At 48.9% G+C, this 24450-nt stretch overlaps 2 protein-coding genes across 2 annotated transcripts in view; one reads left to right on the forward strand and one right to left on the reverse strand.

Annotated features, from left to right (window-relative positions):
- Nucleotides 1-2799, reverse strand: part of DHX37 (DEAH-box helicase 37) — a 30519-nt gene extending 27720 nt beyond the window's left edge. Inside the window, exon 1 of the mRNA XM_029227909.1 lies at nucleotides 2604-2799. Within this exon, the coding sequence (XP_029083742.1) occupies nucleotides 2604-2709 (106 nt within the window). The 5' untranslated portion in view covers nucleotides 2710-2799. The remainder of the gene's footprint in view (nucleotides 1-2603) is intronic.
- A 2888-nt stretch (nucleotides 2800-5687) lies between these two features.
- On the forward strand, nucleotides 5688-23795 carry BRI3BP (BRI3 binding protein). The gene is made up of 3 exons (XM_029231737.1): nucleotides 5688-5995; nucleotides 17746-17848; nucleotides 23256-23795. Exons 1-3 carry the CDS (start codon nucleotides 5795-5797, stop codon nucleotides 23675-23677), a joined length of 726 nt encoding a protein of 241 aa, XP_029087570.1. The 5' UTR covers nucleotides 5688-5794; the 3' UTR covers nucleotides 23678-23795.
- The last annotated feature ends 655 nt before the right edge of the window (nucleotides 23796-24450 follow it).

Here is a 24450-nt window from a genome sequence, read left to right on the forward strand (position 1 = left end):
TTCTTGTAAGATCCCTCTGGCCCCTGAGAAAGGTGGGGATAGACAGAGATGTCTTGTTCTGGGGTGAGAAGCCACTTTCCCCAAATCTTTGAGTCTAAGAGACCTCGGGTCACTCTGCTCTCACCCAACTGTCAGTCCAGGGGTCTTCTGCCCTCTTAGAGGGGCCATCTCACTTCCTGAGTTGTCACTGCTGTTACAATGGATGACGCCCATCACAGGACAATGTCACATCTCTACAGCTTGTCTTTACTTTTCAAAGCATTCTCGTTTCAGTCACAAACATATTCTCCCAAAATACCACCTCCATGACTCTGAGAGCAGGTAGGATGACTGTTACTGCTGGACCCATTTGACAGCTGAGAACACTGAGGCACAGAGATGTCAGGCGATTTGCTTCAACTCCCAGCCTATCCCTGCAACTTCCAAGGCAGGAATTTGGACTCCAGATTCCCACTCTGACAATCTTTCCTATAACCCCACTGCCTTCCGGGTCCAAGAGGAGAGTGTGGAAGAAGAGGCTGATTAGCGGGTCGAGGGAAGCAGGCTTCCCCGGCGGCCCCGGCTCTCTCTCCCTCCCTCCACCTCCTGAATCTAGACTCACTCTTCCCTAACACCTAAATCTGCTTGGCCCTCACGGATCCTATACAAGCAGCTGGATGAGTCCAACTTTGGAATGTGTTCAGTCTCAGGGGCCTGCAAGACAGCTGAACCCACTCAATCACTTCAGCCCAACTCTCACCCGAAACTGGACCCATCATGGTCGCTGATGGCCTCCCCAGTGTTACATCCACGGTCCTCTCTCTCCCTGCCTGATCCCACGGCCACATCTGACACAGACGGCAGGTCTTCCTCTTGGTCCCCGGACAACCACACTCTCCCAGGGTTCTCTTCCCACCTCACTGGACCGGACTCACTGCCTCAGCGAGCCAGTCTGGTCTTCAGACTTCAAATAAATATCATCTATACACAGATGACTCCAAACTGCTATCTCCCCTGGACTTGCCTCTCTCAAGCGTCCGATTCAGCAGCTGTCTGCTGACCCTTCTACTTGGATATCTGACAGGCCCCCCAAACCACTCCTATCCAAAGCCAAGCTCCTGGCCTCCCCGCAAGCTGCCCATGCCTGCTTTCTCCAGCCTCCAGCCTCCAGCCGCACGCCTGGGATTTGTTCTTGACGTGTCCTTTGCTCTCGCGCACAGCCAGAACAGAGCTCCATCTTCCAAATACATCCTGAATCCAACCACCTCTCACCACCTCTACTGCAGCCTCCCTGGTCCAAGCATCAACTCCTGCCAGAGTCAACGTACTCAGCAGCCTACTATCAGATCAACCAGATTCTCTGCCCTTTACTGCTCTTCCTCAACACAGCAAAGAGATGCTGTTAAAACCTAAGCCCTGGGCTTCCCTGGTGGCGCAGTGGTTGAGAATCTGCCTGCCAGTGCAGGGGACACGGGTTCGGGCTCTGGTCAGGGAAGATCCCACATGCCGCGGAGCAACTAAGCCCGTGCGCCACAGCTACTGAGTCTGTGCTCTAGAGCCCACGAGCCACAACTACTGAGCCCGCGTACTGCAACTACTGAAGCCCGCACGCCTAGAGCCCGTGCTCTGCAACAAGAGAAGCCACCACAATGAGAAGCCCGCGCACCACAACGAAGAGTAGCCCCCGCTCGCCGCAACTAGAGAAAGCCTGTTTGCAGCAACGAAGACCCAACGCAGCCAAAAATAAATAAATAAAATAAATTTATTAAAAAACAAAAACAAAAAAAACCTAAGTCCATCCTGTGTCCCTCCTCTGCTCTCAACTCTGCAGGGCCACCATCCTCACCATGACCCACCAGGCCCTACAAGATCCTGCCCCCATTTTATTTTATTTTTTTCTGCCCCATTTAAAATTTCATCTCCACTCAGCCATTCTGACTGCCTTCAGGTCTTAAAAAAGGATTCAACGCTTTCTCAATAGGGCCTTCCCCGCCGCGCCCCACCTCCATGAAACACTGCAACCTGCCCAAACACCTCTTGTGCTTTATCTCTTTAGTATAAATGTATGCAAAACGTCCTATGTATTTTGTCTTTATCTTTGCTTGTCTCTTCCCAGAAGCATCTGAACTCTGCAGGGCAGGGAGTTTCTCCCTTAATCTCCTCTTCTGTTACTCTCCTAGAATAGTGCCTGGCACACAGTAGCCATTCCTAACAAAACGGAGTCTGGGCAGAAATGTTAAGCAGCCTGGAGCTAAGCAGACAGGTCTGGGCTGAAAAATACAAACTTAGGGGTCGCTGGTAGGGAGGTTACAATCGAAGCCATTAGAATGGATGGAATTACCTTGTAATTCCTTGCCCAAACTCCCCCTAGAGCTATACTTGGGCTGGACCCCACTGGAAAAAAACTCCAGGTATTGTTCCAAATTCAGTTAAAACGAAACTGTCACTATTCCCCCTTCCTTTGTATCACCTGGGAGGGGGGTGTCTCTCCGTGTCGCCCGCCCGAGTCGCGGAGGCAGGGCATAGTCCGGGAGCCCTTCGGCCCCCATTGGCCAGCCCTGCCCCGAGGCCCTGGTTGGTCCCTCCCCCGAATCCCAGCCCTCGTCCGGGGGCACCTTACTTACCCTCCAGTTCCAGCCGCACAGGGGGCGGCTCGGGAGGGCCCTTCGAAGGGCCGGGGGCCGCCTGCTGACGTCCCTTGATGTTGTACCTCCGGCGCAGCTTCCCCATGGCGCCCGGCTCCTGTTCTGCTCCCGCAGGTCCTACGACCAGCACACTATGAAGCCCAACCCACGTGGGATCCCACCGAACGTTCCGGCCGGAAAATTTCCGGGCTGCGTTCTCGCGAGAGCTGAAACTAACGGAATCCCTGGGGGCGGGACTGGAGGAGGGGCCACGCTGAAAGCCAGGGCCGGCCGGCGGCGGAGGCGGGACCAAGTTAGAGGAGGGACTCAGTTTAAGCCCAGGACTGTTCTCACAGAGGTTTGGTCTGAGTCTCTAAATACTAATATTAATTTGGCTATTTGGGAATGGGAGTGTTCTGTCACCTTTAAAAATATAACCCTGCCCCAATACAATCTTCTTCCCTCTCTTTTTTGCTTATCTGCATTTTCTGATATTCCTACAAGAAACAGTTGTGTAATAAAAAGGCCCTAAATATTTCCATTACAGTGACAGGTAGAACTAAAAGAAGGCATCTATTAGACAACTTTGAATTCTCATGACCACATCCCATTGTCTGTAGCGCACTGGGAAATAATGTATTTTCTGAATCCTGTATCTTGCGACTAGAACATCTATATTGTCTCCTTTTTTCTGTTAAAAGCATTAATTGGTTAAGGGCAAACATTTAAATTATATCACAAAAAAAGTGAAGACACTAGGCGTTATTTTAGAATTTTAGAAAGGATAAAGTTATTTTTAAGACTTATTTGGGGCTTCCCTGGTGGCGCAGTGGTTGAGAGTCCGCCTGCCGATTCAGGGCACATGGGTTCGTGCCCCGGTCTGGGAAGATCCCACATGCCGTGGAGCGGCTGGGCCCCTGAGCCAACGCAGAACAAGATATGCTGCAGAGCAGGTAAGCAATAAATTGTTGTTGGTTTGAATGAATGAATGAAGAGTGTGATTAATTTGGATGAGCTCCCCTCTTCCCCCCAAAGACAAAAACAAACCCCCCTTTTGTTGCGATCATCCATTTACAGTGCTTGGTGTCAGTTTATTCATCTCTTGTAAAAATAAAATACAGTGTGTGTGTGAAAAAAAAAAGCCCCCACGAACACACAAGTGGTGCGTGAGAGGATTTACATAGTATACATATGAACATGCTTTTAGTTAAGTAAAAAGGATTTGGGGGGAAAACGTTATAATGAGCAAATCAAACCTGTGTTTTCATAGGTTTTATTCCTTAGGATGATAGTGATCTACAGTTTCTTCTTTAAATATGTTTATTTAAGTAAATAAAAAGTGTGTTCATCTTCAGATTATTAGGTAGGTAATAGAACATTCTCTTATATTTTCTTCTAAAGTATTATATACCAAAGTATTATCTCCAGAAGTTATAAAGAACACTTTATAAAGCAAAAGGAGAAAAGGCAAATACACAACAGCATGGATCTCATTAATATAATGTTGAACAAAAGAAGCCAATCACAAAAGATCATACTTTATGATCCAATTCACATAAAGTTCAAAAACAGGCAAAATGAATCCCCTAAATTTTGGAGGGGGCATAGTGAATGGAAGAGGGCAAAGGGAGCCGTTCTGCAACGCTGGTAATGTTCCTTTTTTCGACCTGGGTGCTGGTCACCTTGTGTGTCATTTAAATTCATGGAGAGGCACCTTATGATTTGTGTATTTTTCTGTTGGTGTGCTATACTTCAACACAAAGAAAAGTTTCCTTTAGAAAAAAGAAGTATAAGGCCTGTGAATATATGAAAACCTCACCAGGAACCTAGAAAAATGTAAGTTCAAAAAGAGGCAATTTTTTCACTCTTTGGGTTGACAAAAGTTAAGTTTTATTTTCCTGGTGGTCTCAAAAAATGTCTGGTTAGACATGGTTTGATTTAGGATGCAAACAAGGCCCCTCACTGTTGTGGCCTCTCCCGTTGCGGAGCACAGGCTCCGGACGCACAGGCCCAGCGGCCATGGCTCACGGGCCCAGCCGCTCCGCGGAATGTAGGGTCCTCCCGGACTGGGGCAGGAACCCGTTTCACCTGCATCGGCAGGCGGACTCTCAACCGCTGCGCCACCAGGGAAGCCCCCCTGCTTTTATTTTTTATGTCATTTACTTATTGAGGAAACTGGGTCGTTAATCCTGTTGAATGCTCCACATTCTGGCTTTAGCTGATTGCTTCTGCTGCTTCTAATTTTTTTCCTCCATCCCCCATATTTCCTGTAAACTGTTGGTTAGATGTGGAGGCCACATCAAGTTTGGGTCCAAAGTGTTTGGCAAGAATCCATCATAGGTGGCGCTGGTACTTCTGCCACTAAGACTGGCGGGTCCAGGTCCTGACCAGGTCCTGGCCCCTGCTTTTTTAAGTTCCCCACCGACCTGCCACCTTTTGGTTTTAGTGTCTTGATGATTGTGGCCTGGACCCGTCATTTCATTAAGGAGTGCAAACGGATTTTCTAATTTCTAATTTTCTAATCTCTTTCACTCCCTCCTCATTTACTAGCGGGACTTTCCTAAAAAGAACTTCCGGTCCTCGACTATTTTGTGACTCTGAAATAGAGTTCTTTGAAGAAGGGCAGGAGGGATGCTTAATGCTTTTCTTTTAAACATTTCAGAATGAATGAATAAGCTCGTGCCCATGCCATCGGCAACGGTGGCCAATTTTGGGGTGTCATTATAAATTCAGCGGTATATAAAATGTTTGCAGTTCATATTTTCCAATCAATTGCACTCGTCCTTTTTGGGGCTGTTTCCACTTTTACAAGCTTGGGTTGCTTTTTATAGAAAAGTTAAAAATAAAAATTATTTTTTAAAAAAGAAAAAGTTCAAGCTCCACCAGGTCAGGGAAGACTTCCGGGCGGTGGGGGCGTGGAGATCATCAACCTCACAGCCGCCTCTCGCGCTCCGGCCGGGTCGCCGGCGGGTCCCACGTCCGGGGGCGGGGCGCGGCGTGGGCGGGGCCTTCGAGCCTGTGCGCGCGGGGCGGGGCAGGTGGCGCGGCGGCGGCGGCGGCGGCGGCGGCGGCGCGGGCAGAGGTGCGGTGCTTGGCCACCGAGCGCGCCAACGCGGTCCCCGCTGGAGCCGCGGCGTCTCACCGTGCGGCTCGCACCCTTCTCCCGGACCCCGCATCCCACCGGCCCCAGGATGGGCGCGCGCTCTTCGGGCGGACCCCGGGCCCAGGCTGGGTTCCTGCTGCTGCTGCTGTTCGGGCTGCTGGCCCCGGGCGTGCAAGGGGCACGGGGCCGCGGCGGCACCGAGAAGAACAGCTACCGCCGCACGGTCAACACCTTCTCGCAGAGCGTCAGCAGCCTGTTCGGCGAGGACAACGTGCGCGCCGCTCAGAAGGTGGGCGCCGCGCCCGCGCCCGCGGTCACCTTGCCGCAGCCGCCGCGCACCCGGGGCCCGCCTGGGCCGTGCGCGGCCTCCGGGGCTGCAGGCCGGCCGGGGCGCGGGAAGAGGGGGGCCCGGGTCTGGGGCCGGGGAGCCCGGTCTGAGCCCCAGAGCCTTCCGCCTGCCGCCCAGGCCTGCCCAGCCAGCGTCGGGTCTGGGGGCCGGTTCCGGCGCAGGGCCTCGGTGCGCCCTCTGTGCCATGCGGTACTTCTCCTTGGACCTTGCCCCCGGGGGTGCGCGGCCCGGGCCTCCTCTGGGCGGCGCTGACGCCGGCCGCGCCTCTCATTCATTCATTCAACACGTTTGAATGAGCGCCTACTGTGAGCCAGGCATCGTGGCGGCTGCCCGGTGCGGGGGGGAGGGCCGGGGGGCGCCCTGCCAGCCAGCGCCCGCGCCCTCTCCCCACGCTGCTGCGCTCTCCCCAGCAACCCCGAATTTCCCGTAGCCTTGCACCCGACCCACTTCCCCTGAGCACCTGAGGCCCTCCTTCTTCTGCTTTGAAGATATTTAGGCTTTTTACTTTTTAAATTATTTTTTAAGAATGGGAGTAATGCAGTCTGCTCTGTTGCTTTGGCAACCTGGCACCGTAACAACCCTTTTAAGCACCTACTGTGTGCTGGGCCTTTCACTTGGAACGTTTTGTTTACTTTGGAGCTGTTGAGGAGACTCAGACCCCTGGGGATGGTGTTGAGCGCTCCGGAGAAGCGCAGGGAGTTCTTTCTCCCTTCTTTGCCCTCGGTAGCCATTCGGGGTAAAAGTCCCCCGAGAAAGGGGAAGTGAATAGGGGGACAGTTACCTGTGGTCAGGTGGTTCCTTGAGTACAGCCCTTACTGCTCGTCCTCTTAATTCCTTTGCTCTGCGCCAGTCCTGGGGTTTTGGAGCGGAGAGAAGTTTGGGTTCAAGTTCCAGCTTTTACTGGATAGCTTTGGGCAAGTGGCTTCACTTTTTTGAGCCTCCGTTTCTTTATTCCTGAAATGGGGCTAATGATAATATCCTCTTGGTTATGAGTTTGTAATTATGACTCGTTGGTACCTTCTTGGCCCAGAGTAATGGCAGAATCAGTGTGAGCTACTGTTGTTAGTTAATATCCTGGCCAAGGAGCAAATCAACATTGCGAAGCCCCGCTGAAAGGGCTTTCAGGGTTTAAAAAAAGTTTTCTGGTGCTTGAGGTGGAGGGGAAAGAAAAGAACATTAAAGCCCGGATCAGATTGGCCGGATATTCTAATTGGATGAGGTGAAATACAAGTTAATTTGTTGGGAAAACTAACGTCTGACCACCATCTCCTATGGGTGTTCTGAGCCTCCGTAGAGGTTGTGGGTTCTGGCGGGATCTCTTTGTAGGTGGCCACGGAGGGAGGAAACAAAAACACCTGAGTGCAGAAAGGTGGCCATCCAGTCTGCCTGAGTGTAAAGGGTGAATCTGCACTTCCCTCCTGCCATGTCCCTGAGCCATTTGAAGGCAGAAATCATTCCTTTTACAGCAAAAAGAAGTGTGACTTTTTTTGAGGAGGGTAAGTAAGCACAAGTAACCCATGTCTTGGCCGACGGTCCTATCTGAGAATATAAGGTCCGCGGGCGTGAAATACAAAATAGATACTTAAGAGTTTAATATGGGTTGGTGCCAATAAGACAGCTGTATTCTGGCAAAGAATCTGAGAATCTCGAGGTCAGAACGGAAGTTTTGTGGTAAATGAAGTTTTGTGCCTTCAGTAGGGATGACAATAATACTAATTTATTTGTTTAGGATGCACCTTTTTTCCTTTTTTTTTGGCCAAGCGGCACGCAGGATCTTAGTTCCCTGACCAGGGATTGTACCTGAGCCCCCTGCAGTGGAAGCGCAGAGTCTTAACCACTGGACTGCCAGGGAAGTCCCCAAATGCGCCTTTTTAAAAAACGATCTAATCGGTTTTATTCAGCAATTCATGAACTGGGCAGCATCCCTTCTAGCAAATAGGTGGTCCAATGTTCTAAGTCCTTTTATAGGTAGAGTAACTCACTTAATCCTTAGAACAGGCCTGTGAGGTAGGTACTATTAATGTTTCCATTTTACACATAGGGAAACTGAGGCACAGAGTGGGGAAGTGACCGGCTTCAGGTCAGACTGGGTGGCAGAGCCAGGATTTGAACCAGGCACAGTGGGTCTGGGGACCACACTGGTACCCTCACTGGTCTTCCAGCATCATGACCCTTCCTGATTCCCCTAATCATTGTGGCATCTAGAATGAGGGTGCCCCGATACTTCCTGCCTAGTGTAGCCTAGACCGGCCAGGCTTGGGGGAAACTGGATCTGCTAGCGACCGTTGTTTTCAGCGAGCCAGACCTGCTTAGTGGGTTGTGAAGTTTGAGGGCGTTTAATGAAACACTCCATGTTCTATCTGGGACTTGTCTAAAGTTAACCCCTGACCTTCTTCTGGTTTGGAGCATGGGCCTTGCTCTCCAACAGACATGGGTTCGAATCCCAGCTCTGCGTCTCACTAGCTCTGTGACCTTGGGCAGGTTGCTTGACCTTTGTGTGTGTCATTTGTGCAAAGGAGGTAAATTGGAGGGTTGAATGTGATTAGTCAGGTTGTACAATACCAGACACTTAATAAGCATTTAGTAAATGGTAGAAGATATTTATATAAGAAGGATTCGCCTGGTGTAATTTAGTGTAAGGAAGCACCGTCGTTCAACCTACTCTTGATGGCCAGTGTTTCACTAGTTTCCTGTCTTTTGCCTCGTGAATCCTGGCTGCAATCAAGGTCCTTCTGTATAAATGTTTTGGGGCGTGCTTAGACAAGTTCATCTGTAAATTGTTAGAAAAGTCATTGCTGAGCCAAAGGATCTGTGCGTTTTAAAATTTTTAATTGAAATATAATTGGTGCACTTTTCTGTGTAAGTTATACAACATAATGAATTGTCACACACCAAACACGCCCATGTGACCAGCATGTAGATCTAGAAAAGTATGGTCGAAATCCCCCTGCCCCAAGACAACCCCTCTCCTGACTCTGACAGCGTAAATTAGTTTTGATTGCCGTGTCCTTTATGCACAGTTCCAGTTCATGTACTTTTTTAGTACTGAGAGATATTACTGAATTGTTTTCCAGTTATACTCCCATCATACGTGTGAGGGCTGGCTCCCAAACCCTCTCCAACGAAGTGTCAGTAAACTTTTTGGTTTTATTATATTACTGTGAGATAGATGGTCTTTTCACTTATCCAGAATACATTGGCATCTTCTTTTCTGAGAACTGCTTTTTGTTTTCCTTTGCCATTATTGAACTGTTGGTCTTTTTTTTTTTTTTTTTAAGAGGCTTACATTCTTTTGCTTTGTAAGCAAATATTTTGAGCAGAGTAACTTTGACACTTTCCAGTCTTTTTTTTTTTCCCACCAACATTCTAACAGCTTTATTGAGGGGTAGTCGACATAGACTACACATATTTAACGTGGGACAAAAGTGTACACGTTGGTAAATTTTGCCATATGGATATACCCCTGAAAACATCACCACAATCAAAATAACATTTCGTTTTTATTTTGAAAAGCTGAAAGAATTGAATAAGGAACAACTAGAAACTCCACCTGGGTTCACCATTTCCCCCCCCCCAAACTGTTTCTCTTTCACTAACAAGCACACACATACACACGCTTTTTTTGAAAGTAAATTGCAGACATCGTGACACTTTCTCCTACAAACCCATAATACTGTGGCCCCTCCACCCCAAAACTTAAATTTAGTACAATAATATTTTGTAATATACAGCCCATATTTGCATTTCCTTTATAGCTTTTTTAAAAAAAGCCAGCACCCAATCAACGCTTGTCTCTTTAGTTCCCTTTAGTCTGTCAAAGTCCCTTCACCCATTTGGGGGTAAGGGAGGCTTTTATGACATTGACATTTATGTCTTTTTTTTTAATAGCTTTATGGAGCTGTAATTCAGATACTATACAATTCATTCACTGAAAGTTCAGTGATTTTTATTATATTCACAGGGCTGTGCAACCATCACCACAATCAAGTTTAGAACATTTTCATCCCCCCTCCAAAGAAACCCTATACTCATTAGCAGTCACCCCACCTCCCCCAGCCCCTGACAACCCATCATCTTCTTTGTCTTTATGGATTTGCCTATTCTGTGCGTTTCCTACAAATGGAATCATACAGTGTAGTCTTTTGCATCTGGCTTCTTTCTCACTCAGCATCATGTTTTTAAGGTTCATCCCTTTTGTAACCTGTGTCAGTATTTCATACCTTCTTATGGCTTTTTATTTATCCATTTATCAGTTGATGGTCATTTGGGTTGTTCCCACTTTTTGGATTCTATGAATAGTGCTGCTTTGAACATTCATGTGCAAGTTTTTTTTTTGTTTTTGTTTTTTTGCGGTACGCGGGCCTCTCACTGTTGTGGCCTCTCCCGTTGCGGAGCACAGGCTCCGGACGCGCATGCTCAGCGGCCATGGCTCACGGGCCCAGCCGCTCCGCGGCATGTGGGATCTTCCCGGACCGGGGCACGAACCCGTGTCCCCTGCATCGGCAGGCGGACTCTCAACCACTGCGCCACCAGGGAAGCCCCATGTGCAAGTTTTTATGCACATATATGTTTTCTGTATTTTGGAGTATGTACCTAGGAGTGGAATTGCTGGGTCATGCGGCAGCTCTCAACATTTCAAGGAACCTCTGTGCAGCTGTACCATTTTACGTTCCCACTAGCAGTGTATGAGGATTCCTTTCTCCCCATCCTCGCCAGCACATGTTCTTGTCTTCCCCCCACCCCTTGGATGCATTTTATTTAGTTTATTTTTTAGTTGAAATATAGTTGATTTGCAATATTATATTAGTTTCAGGTGTACAACATAGTGATTCAATATCTTTTTGGGCTATACTTCATTTATAGTTATTTTAGAATATTGGCTGTATTCCCTGTGCTGTACAGTATATCCTTGTAACTTATGTATTTTATACACAGTAGTTTGTACCTCTTAAACCCCTACCCCTATCTTGCCCCTCCCCCCTTCCCTCTCCCCACTGGTAGCCACTAGTGTGTTCTCCTGTATCTGTTTCTTTTTTGTTATATTCACTGTTGTATTTTTTAGATTCCACATATAACAGTTATCATTACAGTATTTGTCTTTCCTTCTTTCTTTCTTTCTTCTTAACTTTTTAGCCACCCGGCGTGCAAGATCTTAGTTCCTGGACCAGGGATCGAACTTGCGCCCCCTGCAATGGAAGCACGGAGTCTCTTTTTTTTTTTTTTTTTTTGCGGTACGTGGGCCTCTCACTGTTGTGGCCTCTCCCGTTGTGGAGCACAGGCTCCGGACGCACAGGCTCAGCGGCCATGGCTCATGGGCCCAGCCGCTCTGCGGCACCGGGGCACGAACTCGTGTCCCCTGCATTGTCAGGCGGACTCTCAACCACTGCGCCACCAGGGAAGCCCTCTTTTTTTTTTTATATAATTAATTTTTATTGGCGTATAGTTGCTTTACAATGTTGTGTTAGCTTCTACTGCACAGCAAAATGAATCAGCCATACGTATACACATATCCCTTCCATTTAGGACACTACAGTGCATTAAGTAGAGTTCCCTGTGCTCTACAGTATGTTCCCATCAGTTGTCTGTTTTATAGATAGTATCAATAGTGTGTATGTGTCAATCCCCGTTGCTCCCACACCACCCCTTTCCCCCTTGGTATCCATACATCTGTTCTCTACATCTGTGTTTCTGTTTCTGCTTGACAGGAAGCGTGGCGTCTCAACCACTGGACCTCCAGGGAAGCCCCAGTTTTTGTCTTTCTCTGTCTGACTTATTTCACTAAGCGTAGTACGCTCCAGGTCCATCCAAGCTGGTGCAAATGGCAAAATTTCATTCTTTTTTATGGCCAAGTAGTATTCCGGGGTATGTGTGTGGGGGTGGTGTGTGTGCGTGAACCACATCTTTCTCCATTCATCTGTTGATGGTTGTCTGTCTCTTTTAGTGTAGCCACTTTAGTGGGGCTGACATGGTATCTCCGTGGGGTTGGGACAGGCCAGTTGACTTTTGAATTTTCGTACGATTCATCTTACCTGATTGCATCCCCAGGGTTAGATTGAGGAATTACAATTCCAGCAGGAATTCTACGCGAGGGTCTTGTGTCCTTGCTGGGGCAGCACATCAAGGCACAGGGTGTCGGCTTGTCCCATGACTTTGATCTTCAGTTGAGGCCTTCCGTCCTGGAGGTGGCTTTTCCCCTTTGTAATTCATTCTTGCAGGTGGTCTGCACGTGTGTTCCAGCACCTTCAGTTCACGTAACCTGCGTCTCTCACTGTGTTCCTCAGATGCCTGGGCAACCTCTGAACTGCAGAGACTCGCCCCTTCTCTGCCTTGTTCGTGAAGACACGTGTGCCCTTACAGCCTGATTTCCTGGGAGCCAGTTTGCACGTGCCTGGGGGTGGTAGGGTCGAGGAGAACTCAGGATGCGGGACGTCCTCCAGATTTAGGAGGAGGGCGATGAAACCCTGAGCTGGAGTAATTGTGTTTTGTCCCGTAGCCATGGCCACGGCCGCAGGCCTCCTGAGTTGGTTCGCCTGAATCTCCCTCGTTTTAACTTTTCATCCTGAAAATTGTCCAACAGACACAAACGGGGAAAGAAACGTATAATGAACCCCAGTGCCCATCACTCAGTTTTGCCATTTTGAAGCCTGGCATAATATTTTAAAGCTAATCCAAGACATAATGGTTTACTTTTGAATACTTCGGTCCGCGTCTTTAACAGGTGAACATTTTGCAAAGATCGTAGCCATAGTACCATCGTCACAGCTCATGACAATTCTTTTTTTTTTAATTTATTTTTTTAAAAAGTTATTTATTTATTTATTGGCTGCATTGGGTCTTCGTTGCTGTGCGTGGGTTTTTCTCTAGTTGCGGCGAGCAGGGGCTACTCTTCGTTGTGGTGCGTGGGCTTCTCACTGCAGTGGCTTCTCTTGTTGTGGAGCAGGGGCTCTAGGCGCGCGGGCTTCAGTAGTTGAGTCTCGCGGGCTCCAGTAGTTGAGTCTCGCGGGCTCTAGAGCACAGGCTCAGTAGCTGTGGCACACGGGCTTAGTTGCTCCGTGGCATGTGGGATCTTCCCGGATCAGGGCTCGAACCCGTGTCCCCTGCTTTGGCAGGCGGATTCTTAACCACTGCGCCACCAGGGAAGCCCCGACAATTCTTTAATAACCAACCCAAGTCCATTTTCCGATTTCCCTGATCGACTCAAAACGTCTTTATGCATAACTGCTTTGTTTGAATTGGGATCCAGAGTCCACACTTGCATTTCACTGATCTGTCTTTTAAGTCTCTCTCTCTCTTCATTTTTATTTATTTATTTTCTCTGGCCTTGCTGCGCACATGTGGGATCTTAGTTCCCTAGTTCCCCAACCAGGGATTGAGCCCGGGCCTCTTCAGTGAAAGCGCAGAATCCTAACCACTAGGCCACCACGGAACTCCCAAGTTTTGTTTTGTTTTAATTTTATTAAATTTTTAATTTATTATTAAAATTTTTATTGAGGTATACTTGATGTACAATATTATACAAATTGTACAATATTATATAAATTTCAGGGGTACAACATAGTGATTCACAATTCTTACAGGTTATACTCCATTCATAGTTATAAGATATTGGCCGTATTTTATAGGTTGTAGGAAACATACAACCTGTGTCGTAGGTTCAGCTTTTCACGTGATTTCTGTGAACTGCTTCAGGGTCTGGGCTCCGCTGAACCCCCGTCTTAGTCTGCAGGGCTGCCATGAGGAAGGACCACAGCCTGGGCAGCTCACACAGAAATGTATCATCTGGAAGTTCTGGAGGCTGGAAACCTGAGATCGAGGTGCTGGCAGGACTGGTTTCTCCTGAGGCCTCTCTCCTTGGCTGGCAGATGGCCGGCTTCTCCCTGTGTCCTCACATGGTCTTTCCTCTGTGTGTGTCTATGTCCCCATCTCTTCTTGTAGGGCCACCAGTCCTGTTGGATCAGGGTCCCTCATACTGATCCCATTTCACCCTTGCTGAGATTTGGAGGAACACGGTGCAGCCCGCAACACTCCCTGAGGGCTCCTGTGTCTTCACACAGACAAGGGAGCCAAGGAGTCACATTGCCCAAGGGGAAGCCACAGTGAGTGGTGCCAGCCCCCGGGGCAGAGAGCAAGTGTGGTTCCCACCACTCAGTCCAAAAGGCCCACAATGGGTCTGTCCCTGCAACACCCTGTCCTGCCCTGGCCGGTCCCCAGGGTGGGCCTGACTTTCCTCTGAGCCAGACCAGACCCTGGTTGAGCCTGTGGGTTTCTGAGCACCTGCTTGAAGACGTTTGTTAGGTGGGAAGGGGATGGCTCCGTTTGGAGAGAGGGCCGGACCTCCATCCTTGCTGGGAGCGCTGGGTTGCCACCCAGCAAATCCTCGGGTCTGACACAAGCAACCTAAGCAGCTCCCATGTCCTGAGGCCTTTACGGGTTCTTATGGCTGTCTTATCTTAGTCCCATTTTACAGCTGAGAAAGTGGAGGCACAGACAGGGTCAGCAACAGCAGCAACTGTTGTCTCTTCCTCCCCAAATAAGTACTTCCTCACACCCTTTCTAGGAGAGCTGGTGCCCTTGAAAAGCCCAGTAGCTTTTGGTATGGAGCTCTTTCCTCTTTCCTCCACTTGAACAAAATGTACAAGTTGCTACTTATTGGCAAACGTGTACAAATCACGCGTACTTTAAAGAATTACGACAGGAGCAACAACGCGGTAGATCCCTGAAAGGGAATGCTCTTTGGCAAGAAAGAGGAATTAAGTACCAATACATGCTGCAACACGGGTGAACTTTGACAATGTTATTTTGAGTGCAAGGAGCCAGGCACAAAAGGTCACGGACTGCCTGATTCCACTGGTATGGAAAGTCCAGGAAAGGCAAATCCATGGAGATGGAAAGGAGATTAGTGGTTGCCTAGGTTGGGGGTGGGAGGCGATGGGGAGTGACTGCTGACAGGGACAAGACTCCTTTTGGGGCGATGAAAATGTTCTAACGTTAGATTATGGGGAATTTCTAAAAAGAAGCTGTGAATCGTGCCTTTTAAAAATGGGAACTTTATGGTATGTAAATGATATGTCAGTAAATCTCTAACCAAAAAAGAATTATAACTAAACCAACACCAGTGTGCCTTCTCTCCAGGTGATGATACATTCTCTGAAATCCCCTCACCCACCTACCCCTGCCAAAGAGACGGACAGTGACCCTCTCTTCTCTCAGACACACATACTTCCTCCTTTTTTTTTTTTTTTAACATCAACCCTTCCATTATTTTTTTTTACTCTTCCAGTTTAAAAAAAACCTCTTTTTAGATAGGAGTACAGTTGATTTACGATGTTATGTTAGTACCCTTCCAGTTTTTAAATAGCAGCTTATTGAGGTGTAATTCACATACCATACAGTTCATCCATTTAAAGTAGATCGTTCATATATAATTTCCATATATTCACAGGGTTGTGTAACCATCACCACAGTCAACAGTAGAACATCTTCATCACCTCGAAGAGAAATCCTTTAGCTCTCAACCTCTCTCCCTAACCCCTAGCCACTGCTAATTTACTTTCTGTCTCTATGGATTTGCCTATTGTGGACATTTCCTATATTTGTGGACATTTCCTATTCATGGAATCACAATTTATGGTCCTTTGTATCTGGCTTCTTGTCCTTAGTGTAAGGTTTTCAAGTTTCATCCTTGTCGAAGCATGTGTCAGTACTTCATTCGTTTTTATGGCTGAATAATATCCCATTGTGTGGATATGTCAGGTTTATCCATGTGGTCTTTTTAAATATACAAATCCCTTTGGTGCTTGCAGCTAGGAAATTTAAGGCTAAAAGGATGATGTCCTTGCAGAAGAGTCTTGGGGTCAAAGCTTCTGTTAGAAGATCGGGGACTTCCCTGGTGGTCCAGTGGGTAAGACTCCGCTCTCCCACTGGAGGGGGCCTGGGTTCAACCCCTGGTCAGGGAACTAGATCCCCCACGCATGTCGCAACTAAGAGTCCTCATGCCTCAACTAAGACCCAGCGCAGCCTAAATAAATAATAAATTAAAAAAAAAAATCGGATGTCAGTAGACAGTTTGAACCTCTGTTGGGTGCGTCAAAGCATTTCACACAAATCTCATTTAACGCGCAGAACAACCAGCTGAGATGGGTACTTTTAATAACTCCACTTGTCAGGTGGAGCCCTGGTATATAACACATATATATTCTACCCACGGCCACCCAGCAAATAAGGGGCAGACCTGGGACTTGAACCCAGACAGTTAAGCTCCCAACCCCGCATGCTGTCAGCCAAGCGACAGCAGTAGCACAGAGGTCAATGGCATCCTTTGCTCTCATGGCCACTGATTCAACACTACTCCTCTTTCCCCCTGTCCTAGAGGATGGCTCCAACCAGGATATCCAATTTTAAATGCTGTAACCAATTCACTTCGAGGCATTTAACCTCCGCACGTGAGCCTTGCAACACTCGGGTCCCCCTGGGAAGCTGGGAATAACCTAGGTGCCCACCCATAGGGGACTGGATAGGCAGCTGCAGGTATGCCATCTTTGCAAAGAATGAGGCCGCTCTGTCCTGCCTGAAGTTGAATAATCAAGGCTGAGTGTTCCATGAGAGACACGGCAGAACTGTACATGTATGCTGCCGTTTATGGGGGAAATATTTCTGCCATTCCTCACCCGGTGCATCTAAGAGAGGATCCGCAAGCGAGTGGTAACAGCGCTGCCACTGGAAGGGGGTTTGGGTTGCGGGGAGTGAGACTTTATACCATGTGTATAGAATATCACTTTTTCTTAAATTTGGCCGCACTGCACGGCACGCAGGATCTTAGTTCCCTGACCAGGGATTGAACCCGGGCCCTCAGCAGTGAAAGCGCGGGTCCCTAACCATTGGACTGCCAGGGAAGTCCGAGAATATCACTTATTATTATTATTTTTTTAATATCACTTATTTTTAAAAAAATACAGCAAAATGGGACTTCCCTGGTGGTCCAGTGGTTAAGAATCCGTCTTGCAATGCAGGGGACTCCAGTTCGATCCCACAGGCCGTGGGGGCAACTAAGCCCGGGCACCACAGCGAAAGATCCCACGTGTCACAACTAAGACCCAACGCAGCCAAAAAGATAAATATTTTTTTTAAATACAGTGAAATGAAAGTGCACCTCATATTCATCCTCGGAGAGCTTCAGTAGCCCTGGGTCCTTAAAGCTGGGATGGACGTGGCCTCTCTCTACTGTTTGCACACGCTAGGGAGATGCTGATGGGACTTGAGTGTGAGAACCACAGTTCTCGCCCTTCAGAGTTGCTCCCATGCAGCAACGTCCCAGCCTCCGGGCGAAATAGGTTGGTTGCAGCATCTCCCACTGTTTAAAAATGAGAAATCAGGCAGAGACTTTGACAGAAGAGTCGGCCTAGAAGGGCTCCAGGAGGAACCGGAGGTGGAGTGAGCAGTTTTGCAGAGAGCTCCCGGCTCCCCCGATGCATCCCTTCCCCCGTCGGAGGGAGATTTGTCTAGATTCGCTTGGTTCTTGGCACCTGGACACTTAGTCCCGAGCTCCATCAGTCCCCTGGGCTACTCGGCCAGTCCTGGGGTGGCCTTCGTCATCGGCCGGCTGTGTTTTCTCGTCCAAGTGTAAGCTTGGCCGGACTAGGCAGGAGGGAGCTTTGGCCGGGTCGGTAATGATCTCTCTCTCGTTTCTGCAGTTCCTGACGAGGCTGACCGAGAGGTTCGTGCTGGGAGTGGACATGTTTGTGGAAACCCTGTGGAAAGTTTGGGCAGAGCTCTTGGACGTCCTTGGACTTGACGGTAGGTGGGGGGCATTCATTTGAAGGCACCGTTTCATTCTGGTGCTTGTCAAATTATGGGAGTGGTACCCACGGCGGGTGGCACAAGAGAAAACTAGGGGGGCAGTGAGGATACGAGAGGACCTTTTTTACTGTCATTGTTGTGTGTGTAAGTAGCTGAGATTCCCAGATGCTATTTAGGATAAGGTGCAGGTGGGCAGTGCCAACTTGTGTGCCCCCAGGCAAACCTCGGGGACTGGAGGTGGAGTCTCTAGGTTGTTGGGGTCCGTAACCAACTACTCCAGTTACTTAGACAGAAAGGGATTTCGTACAGGGAATGCGACGCTCACACAATCATCAAAAGGGCTGAAGGAGCGATGTGTGACCCCCCAGGGGGTTGCTGCCCTGGTCTAGGAATTGGATGGCAGCTGCTGGAACCCTTTGAATTCAAGCTCACGGCCCTGGTCCAGGCTGCTGCCTCTCTCCAGGAAGCCTGCAGCAGTCTGTGTCGGGGCCCCCTAGACCATCCCCAGGTTCTGTGCATCTCCAGGAGGACTCCCAGGACCCAGCATGCGGCCATCCTCACAGCTGTGGTGTATTACAGTGAAGGACACAAGGCACAGTCAGCAAAGGGAAAAGGCTCACGGGGTGGAGTCTGGGGGAACCAGGCACAGGCCCCCAGAGCCCTCTCCCAGGGTGGGGGTCACACAGGATACCCTTTATTCCCCGAATGAGGTGTCATCTACCAGGGACGCCCAATAGAGGCTCAGCCTCCAGGGTGTTTATTGGCAGCTGGTCATGTAGGCGCTCTCTGCCTGCACCTTCCAAATTCCCGACTCCCCGAAGGAAAACAGGCGTCAGCGTGAACCACACTGATTGTAAAAACCTCCAAGCCAGGGAGGCCCTCTTCTTGGTGAGAGGAGGGAGCCCTCACTGCAATGTGTATGCAATTCACTCAGCCCTCCAGGACGCTGACCAGGTGCCCACAAGTTGAACTCAATTCTAACCCTATCTCCTTGGAGGTAGCATCTGATCCTACGGGTCACGGGCTCAGTCCCACAATCGGCCCCACTTCAGACCCCAGTCACAGATCCGTGCTTCTGACAGACTAGTGTAGATCAGAGGTTCCCACGACCCCTCCGCACCGTGGGTTCAATTAATTTGCTAGAGCCGCTTGCAGAACTCAGGAAAGTTTACTCACTGTTTACTCACTCACTAGATTACTGGTTTATTATGAAAGGATATAAGTCAGGAACAGCCAGGTGAAGGAGATGCATGGGGCAGAGTTGGTGGGCAGGGACTCGGAGCTTCCAGTTCTGAGTTCTATTGTCTCCTTGGCTACTGGTGATGGATTAAACCTTCAGCCCCTCCTGGAGGTTAGAGGGCCCAACCCTCTAATCATCTGGTTGGTTCCCCTGGCAACCAGCCTACATCCTGAGAGGCTTTCCAGAATCACGTGATTAACAAGCACAGGTGTGGGTGAAAGGGGCTATGAATTAACAAGACACTTGTATTGCACTTGTCACTTAGGGAATTCCAAGGGTCTTAGGAGCCTGTGCCAGAAATGGGGATGGACACCAAATACATGTTTCTTATTATGCATCACAACCTCACACTCCAGAAATCCAAGTTCCCAGATGCCAGCCAAGGGCCCACCTTGCCAGCAGGTGTTTCTAAAGAGTGGCCTCAGGCCTGCTGGGTGAACTCTTCCCTGCACAGCTCCTAACTAGGGTCCGTTCTCAGAGCCATTTTTTTAATTACTGCTTTTATAGTAGTGATTTTAAAAAAAAACAAAGAAGGCAGGTCAGGTCACTGTCCTTAAAGCTGCCCAGCGACTTCTTGCTGCACTTGGAATCGACCAGGTTCACACCAAGGACACTGCAAGCAGCAAGGATCTGCCCAGCCCCCATCCTGTTCTTGGACACGCTGGGGTCTTTGGTACCTTCCAGTCCCTCCAGGTGTTCCCTGCTGGGGGTGATCCTCCCAGCCCTTTGCCTGCTCCCATCTTTCCCATGCTTGGGTCTCTGGTACGTGACACCTCCTTCAAGAGGCCCCTCCTGACTACCCTGTGTGAGGAACCTGGTCCTCAGTTCTCACCCTCAGCTGTAACATCTCCCTCCCGTGTGTGTGTGTTACGCATCTCCCTTCTGAGATCCCGTGAGTGGGGTCTTGCCCGCCTCCTCCAGGCTGCAACCTCGGACCTGGCTCTGCCCTGGCACAAAGGGGCCCATCGTTAATAAGGATTGGAGGCCTGGGCTTCCCTCGTGGTGCAGTGGTTAAGAATCTGCCTGCCAATGCAGGGGACACAGGTTCGAGCCCTGGTCTGGGAGGATCCCACATGCCGCGGAGCAGCTAAGCCCGTGCGCCACAACTACTGAGCCTGCGCTCTAGAGCCCATGAGCCACAACTACTGAGCCTGCGTGCCACAACTACTGAAGCCCGCACGCCTAGAGCCCGTGCTCTGCAACGAGAGAAGCCACCGCAATGAGAAGCCCGCGTACCGCAACAGAGAGTAGCCCCTGCTCGCCGCAACTAGAGAAGGCCCGGGCGCAGCAACAAAGACACAACGCAGCCAAAAATTAATTAATTAATTAATTAATTTTTTAAAAAGATGTATGAATGGCTAACAAGAAATGTATCAATACTACATTACTAGTGGTTCAACATTACTAGTCATTAGGGAAATGCAAATCAGAACCACAATGAGGGCTTCCCTGGTGGCGCAGTGGTTGAGAGTCCGCCTGCCGATGCAGGGGACACGGGTTCGTGCCCCAGTCCGGGAAGATCCCACGTGCCGCGGAGCGCCTGGGCCCTTGAGCCGTGGCCGCTGAGCCTGCGCGTCTGGAACCTGTGCTCCGCAGCGGGAGAGGCCACAGCAGTGAGAGGTCCGCGTACTGCGAAAAGAAAAACAAACAAAAAACCACAATGAGATATTAATTACCTCATGCCTATTAGCATGGCTTTTATCAAAAAGATAAGAGATAACAAATGTTGGTGAGGGTGTGGAGGAATTGGAACCCTTGTACACTGTTGGTGGGAATGTAAATTGGTGCAGCCACTACGGAAGACAGTGTGGAGGTTCCTCAAAAAACTAAAAATAGGGAATTCCCTGGCAGTCCAGTGGTTAGGACTTCACGCTTTCACTGCCAAGGGCACGGGTTCAGTCCCTGGTCTGGGAACTAATATCCCAGAAGCCATGCAGCGTGGCCAAAAAAAAAGAAAAATTAAAAATAGAGCTACCATATGATCCAGCAATTCCACTCCTGTGAATATATCTGAAGGAAACAAAAACACCCTGTCACAGAGATAACTACGCCCCCATGTTCATTGCAGCACTATTTACAATAGCCAAGATGTGGGAACAACCTAAGTGTTCATTGACAGGTGAATGGATAAAGAAATTTTGGTGTGGGCTTCCCTGGTGGCACAGTGGTTAAGAATCTGTCTGCCGGTTGAGGGGACACAGGTTCGATCCCTGGTCCGGGAAGATCCCACATGCTGCGGAGCAACTAAGCCCGTGCGCCACAACTACTGAGCCTGCACTCTAGAACCTGTGAGCCACAGCTACTGAAGCCCGTGCGCCTAGAACCCGTGCTCCACAACAAGAGAAGCCACTGCAATGAGAAGCCCGTGCACCACAACGAAGAGGAGCCCCCTCTCGCCGCAACTAGAGAAAGCCCGCGCACAGCAATGAAGACCCAACGCAGCCAAAAATAAATAAAATTAAAAAAAAAAACAACGAATTTTTGGTGTGTGTATATATACAATGGAGTATTATTCAACCATAAAACGAAGGAAATCCTGCCGTTTGAAACAGCGTGGATGGACCTGGAGGACATTAAGCTAAGTGAAATAAGTCAGAGAAAGGCAAATACTGTAGGATCTCACTTATATGTGGAATTAAAAAAAAAAACCTTATAAAATGAGAGATCAGATTTGTGGTTGCCAGAGACAGCAAGTGGGAGGCAGGGGAATTAGAGGAAGATGGTTAAAAGGTACAAATTTGCAGTTGTAGGATAGATAAGTCCTGGGGATGTCATGTACAACATGATGACTGTAGCTGACACTGCTCTGCCGTATAGTTGAAAGTTATCAGGAGAGTTAGTAGATCCTAAATGTTCTCAGGAAAAGGAAGAAACTTTTTTTTTTTTTTGTATCTATATGAGGTGATGGATACTAACTAAACTTGTGTTCATCTCACAATATATGTAAGTTAAGTCATGCTGTACACTTTGAACGTATATAGTGCTGTATGTCAGTTATATCTCAATAAAACTAGTAAAGAAAGCTGCATGCTGAAGTAGGATGTGCGCCTCTTTCAAATGGTTTGGTAAAAAAAAAAAGGTATGTGACTAGAGATGGAGCAAAATGTTAACCATTGTTAAACCTAGGTGGTTTTGATAGGAGTATTTATTTTACTATCCTTTTAAATTTTCTATTTGAAAATTTTCTTAAGTCAGGCACGCAGAAGATGCAAGTCCTCCATTTCACTCCATTCTTTTATTTTGGCGGTACGTGGACCTCTCACTGCCGTGGCCTCTCCCGTTGAGGAGCACAGGCTCCGGACACGCAGGCCCAGCGGCCACGGCCCACGGGCCCAGCCGCTCCGCGGCATGTGGGACCCTCCCGGACCGGGGCACGAACCCGTGTCCCCCGCATCGGCAGGCGGACTCCCAACCACTGTGCCACCAGGGAAGCCCTCACTCCATTCTTAAGATGGAACTTCATGTGTGGGTACCAGTTACAATTAGGTTTGACTGTGAGTAGCAGAGACCCCAAATAACAGCAGCTTCAACAAGATGGAAGCTTATTTCTCTTATGTGAAAGTTCACAGGTAGGTGGTTAGGCAGGTAGGTGGCTTTGTAGCACATTCTCCTCGGGTCCGAGGCCCCTCCCATCTTATTGCTCCCCAATAGGTGACCTCCCTTCCCTCATGACACAATACAGCTGCTTCTATTCCAGCCATCACATCCACATTCCAGCAGGCAGAAGAAGAAGAGGTGTAAAGGGCATATTCCCACTACTTCTAGGAAGCCATCCCAAAACATTTCTGCTTACCTCTCCTTGACCAAAGCTTAGTTATGTAGCTGCAAGGGAGGCTGGGAAACGCCCTTATCCTAGGCAGCCGTGTGCCCAGCCTAACACTGGGCATTTGTTACTATGGAAGACAGGAAGAAAGGAAATTGAAGGCCAGTTTTCAGGCTCTGCCCCACCTGAAAGGTGTTTCAAACCCACGATATGACAGCGTTGCCCTGTCTTATCCTGTCTTTTCCCGGGACTTGGTATAAAGGCTAATGAGGCAGCCAACTTTAATTCCTTGGGTGTAGCAGAGGCAGAGGCAGCCAGTGAGCTGAGCTGCCCACCCCCAGCTTGCAGAGAACCCCCTGACCCCGTGTAACCGGCTGCTGTCCCTCTGTTCTGTCCTGCAGTCTCGAACCTGTCCCAGTACTTCAATCCAAGCTCGGTGGCCAACAGCCCCACACGTGCCCTCCTGCTGGTGGGCGTCGTCCTCCTGGCCTACTGGTTCTTGTCTCTGACCCTGGGCTTCACCTTCAGTGTCCTGCACGTGGTGTTCGGCCGCTTCTTCTGGGTGGTGCGGGTCATCCTGTTCTCCATGTCGTGCGTGTACATCTTGCACAAGTACGAGGGTGAGCCCGAGAATGCCGTGCTGCCGCTGTGCTTCGTGGTGGCCATCTACTTCATGACCGGGCCCATGGGTTTCTACTGGCGCAGCAGCCCCAGTGGCCCCAGCGTGGAGGAGAAGCTGGAACAGCTGGAGAACCAGGTCAGACTGCTCAACATCCGTCTCAACCGAGTGCTGGAGAGTCTTGACCGCTCCAACGGCAAGTGACAACCAGCCAGCCGGCCGGGTCCCCTCCTCCCAGCGCCCTCTCTCCGGAAACAAAAAAGAAGAAGGAAAAAAAGAACGCCAAACCCCAAACAATCTTAATAAACATGTCTGAGCAGGAGAGTGGCGCTTTGTGAGGGTGTTTCCAGCCACGTGTCAACTCTTAGGACATCTTCCGAGAAGAATGGGACAAGATCGTTGGTATAGAACTACCCACCAAGTGTCATTAGTGGAAAAAAATCTTTTTTAAACAAAGGATATAACCATATTAGCTGTACAGGAAGAGAAGTTTATCTGTGCATAGAGCATAAAGTTAATTTTTTCAAGCATTTAAATACACCTTTTGTAAGGTTTTTTAACACAGGCAGATGGAGTTAAGTTTTAATAAACTTAAAACTTTACATGGAGGGGAAGAAATTGCTAATTCGACCTTTTGGAAGAGTTTCAAGGCAAGCATTTGTTTTTGCAGCGTAGGGATTGGTGGGTGAGGTCTGTGTGCAGTCTTTTCAGGTTCCAAAGCTGTGACCTTCATTTCACGTTGTTTTTCGTTGATGTCGATTTGATGAATGTTGTCGCTTCTGAATGTGGGCCATTGGGTTTCAAGGATGAAACTAAACATCTTTTGGATCCTAGTGACCCCAGCCAAGCCCCCTTCAATCCTATTTCTAAATGAAGAAATCACTATTTGTAGAAAACCTAAGATTTTTTTCCCCCTTCTGTACTTTGATGTATCTTAACCTCAACATTTTGTAAAGGGAAATTCAAGGACCGGGCAA

Source organism: Monodon monoceros, unplaced genomic scaffold (assembly GCF_005190385.1).
Source record: "Monodon monoceros isolate NGI ecotype Baffin Bay Population unplaced genomic scaffold, NGI_Narwhal_1 Super_Scaffold_1, whole genome shotgun sequence".
In the NCBI taxonomy this organism is placed as follows: Eukaryota; Metazoa; Chordata; class Mammalia; order Artiodactyla; family Monodontidae; genus Monodon; species Monodon monoceros.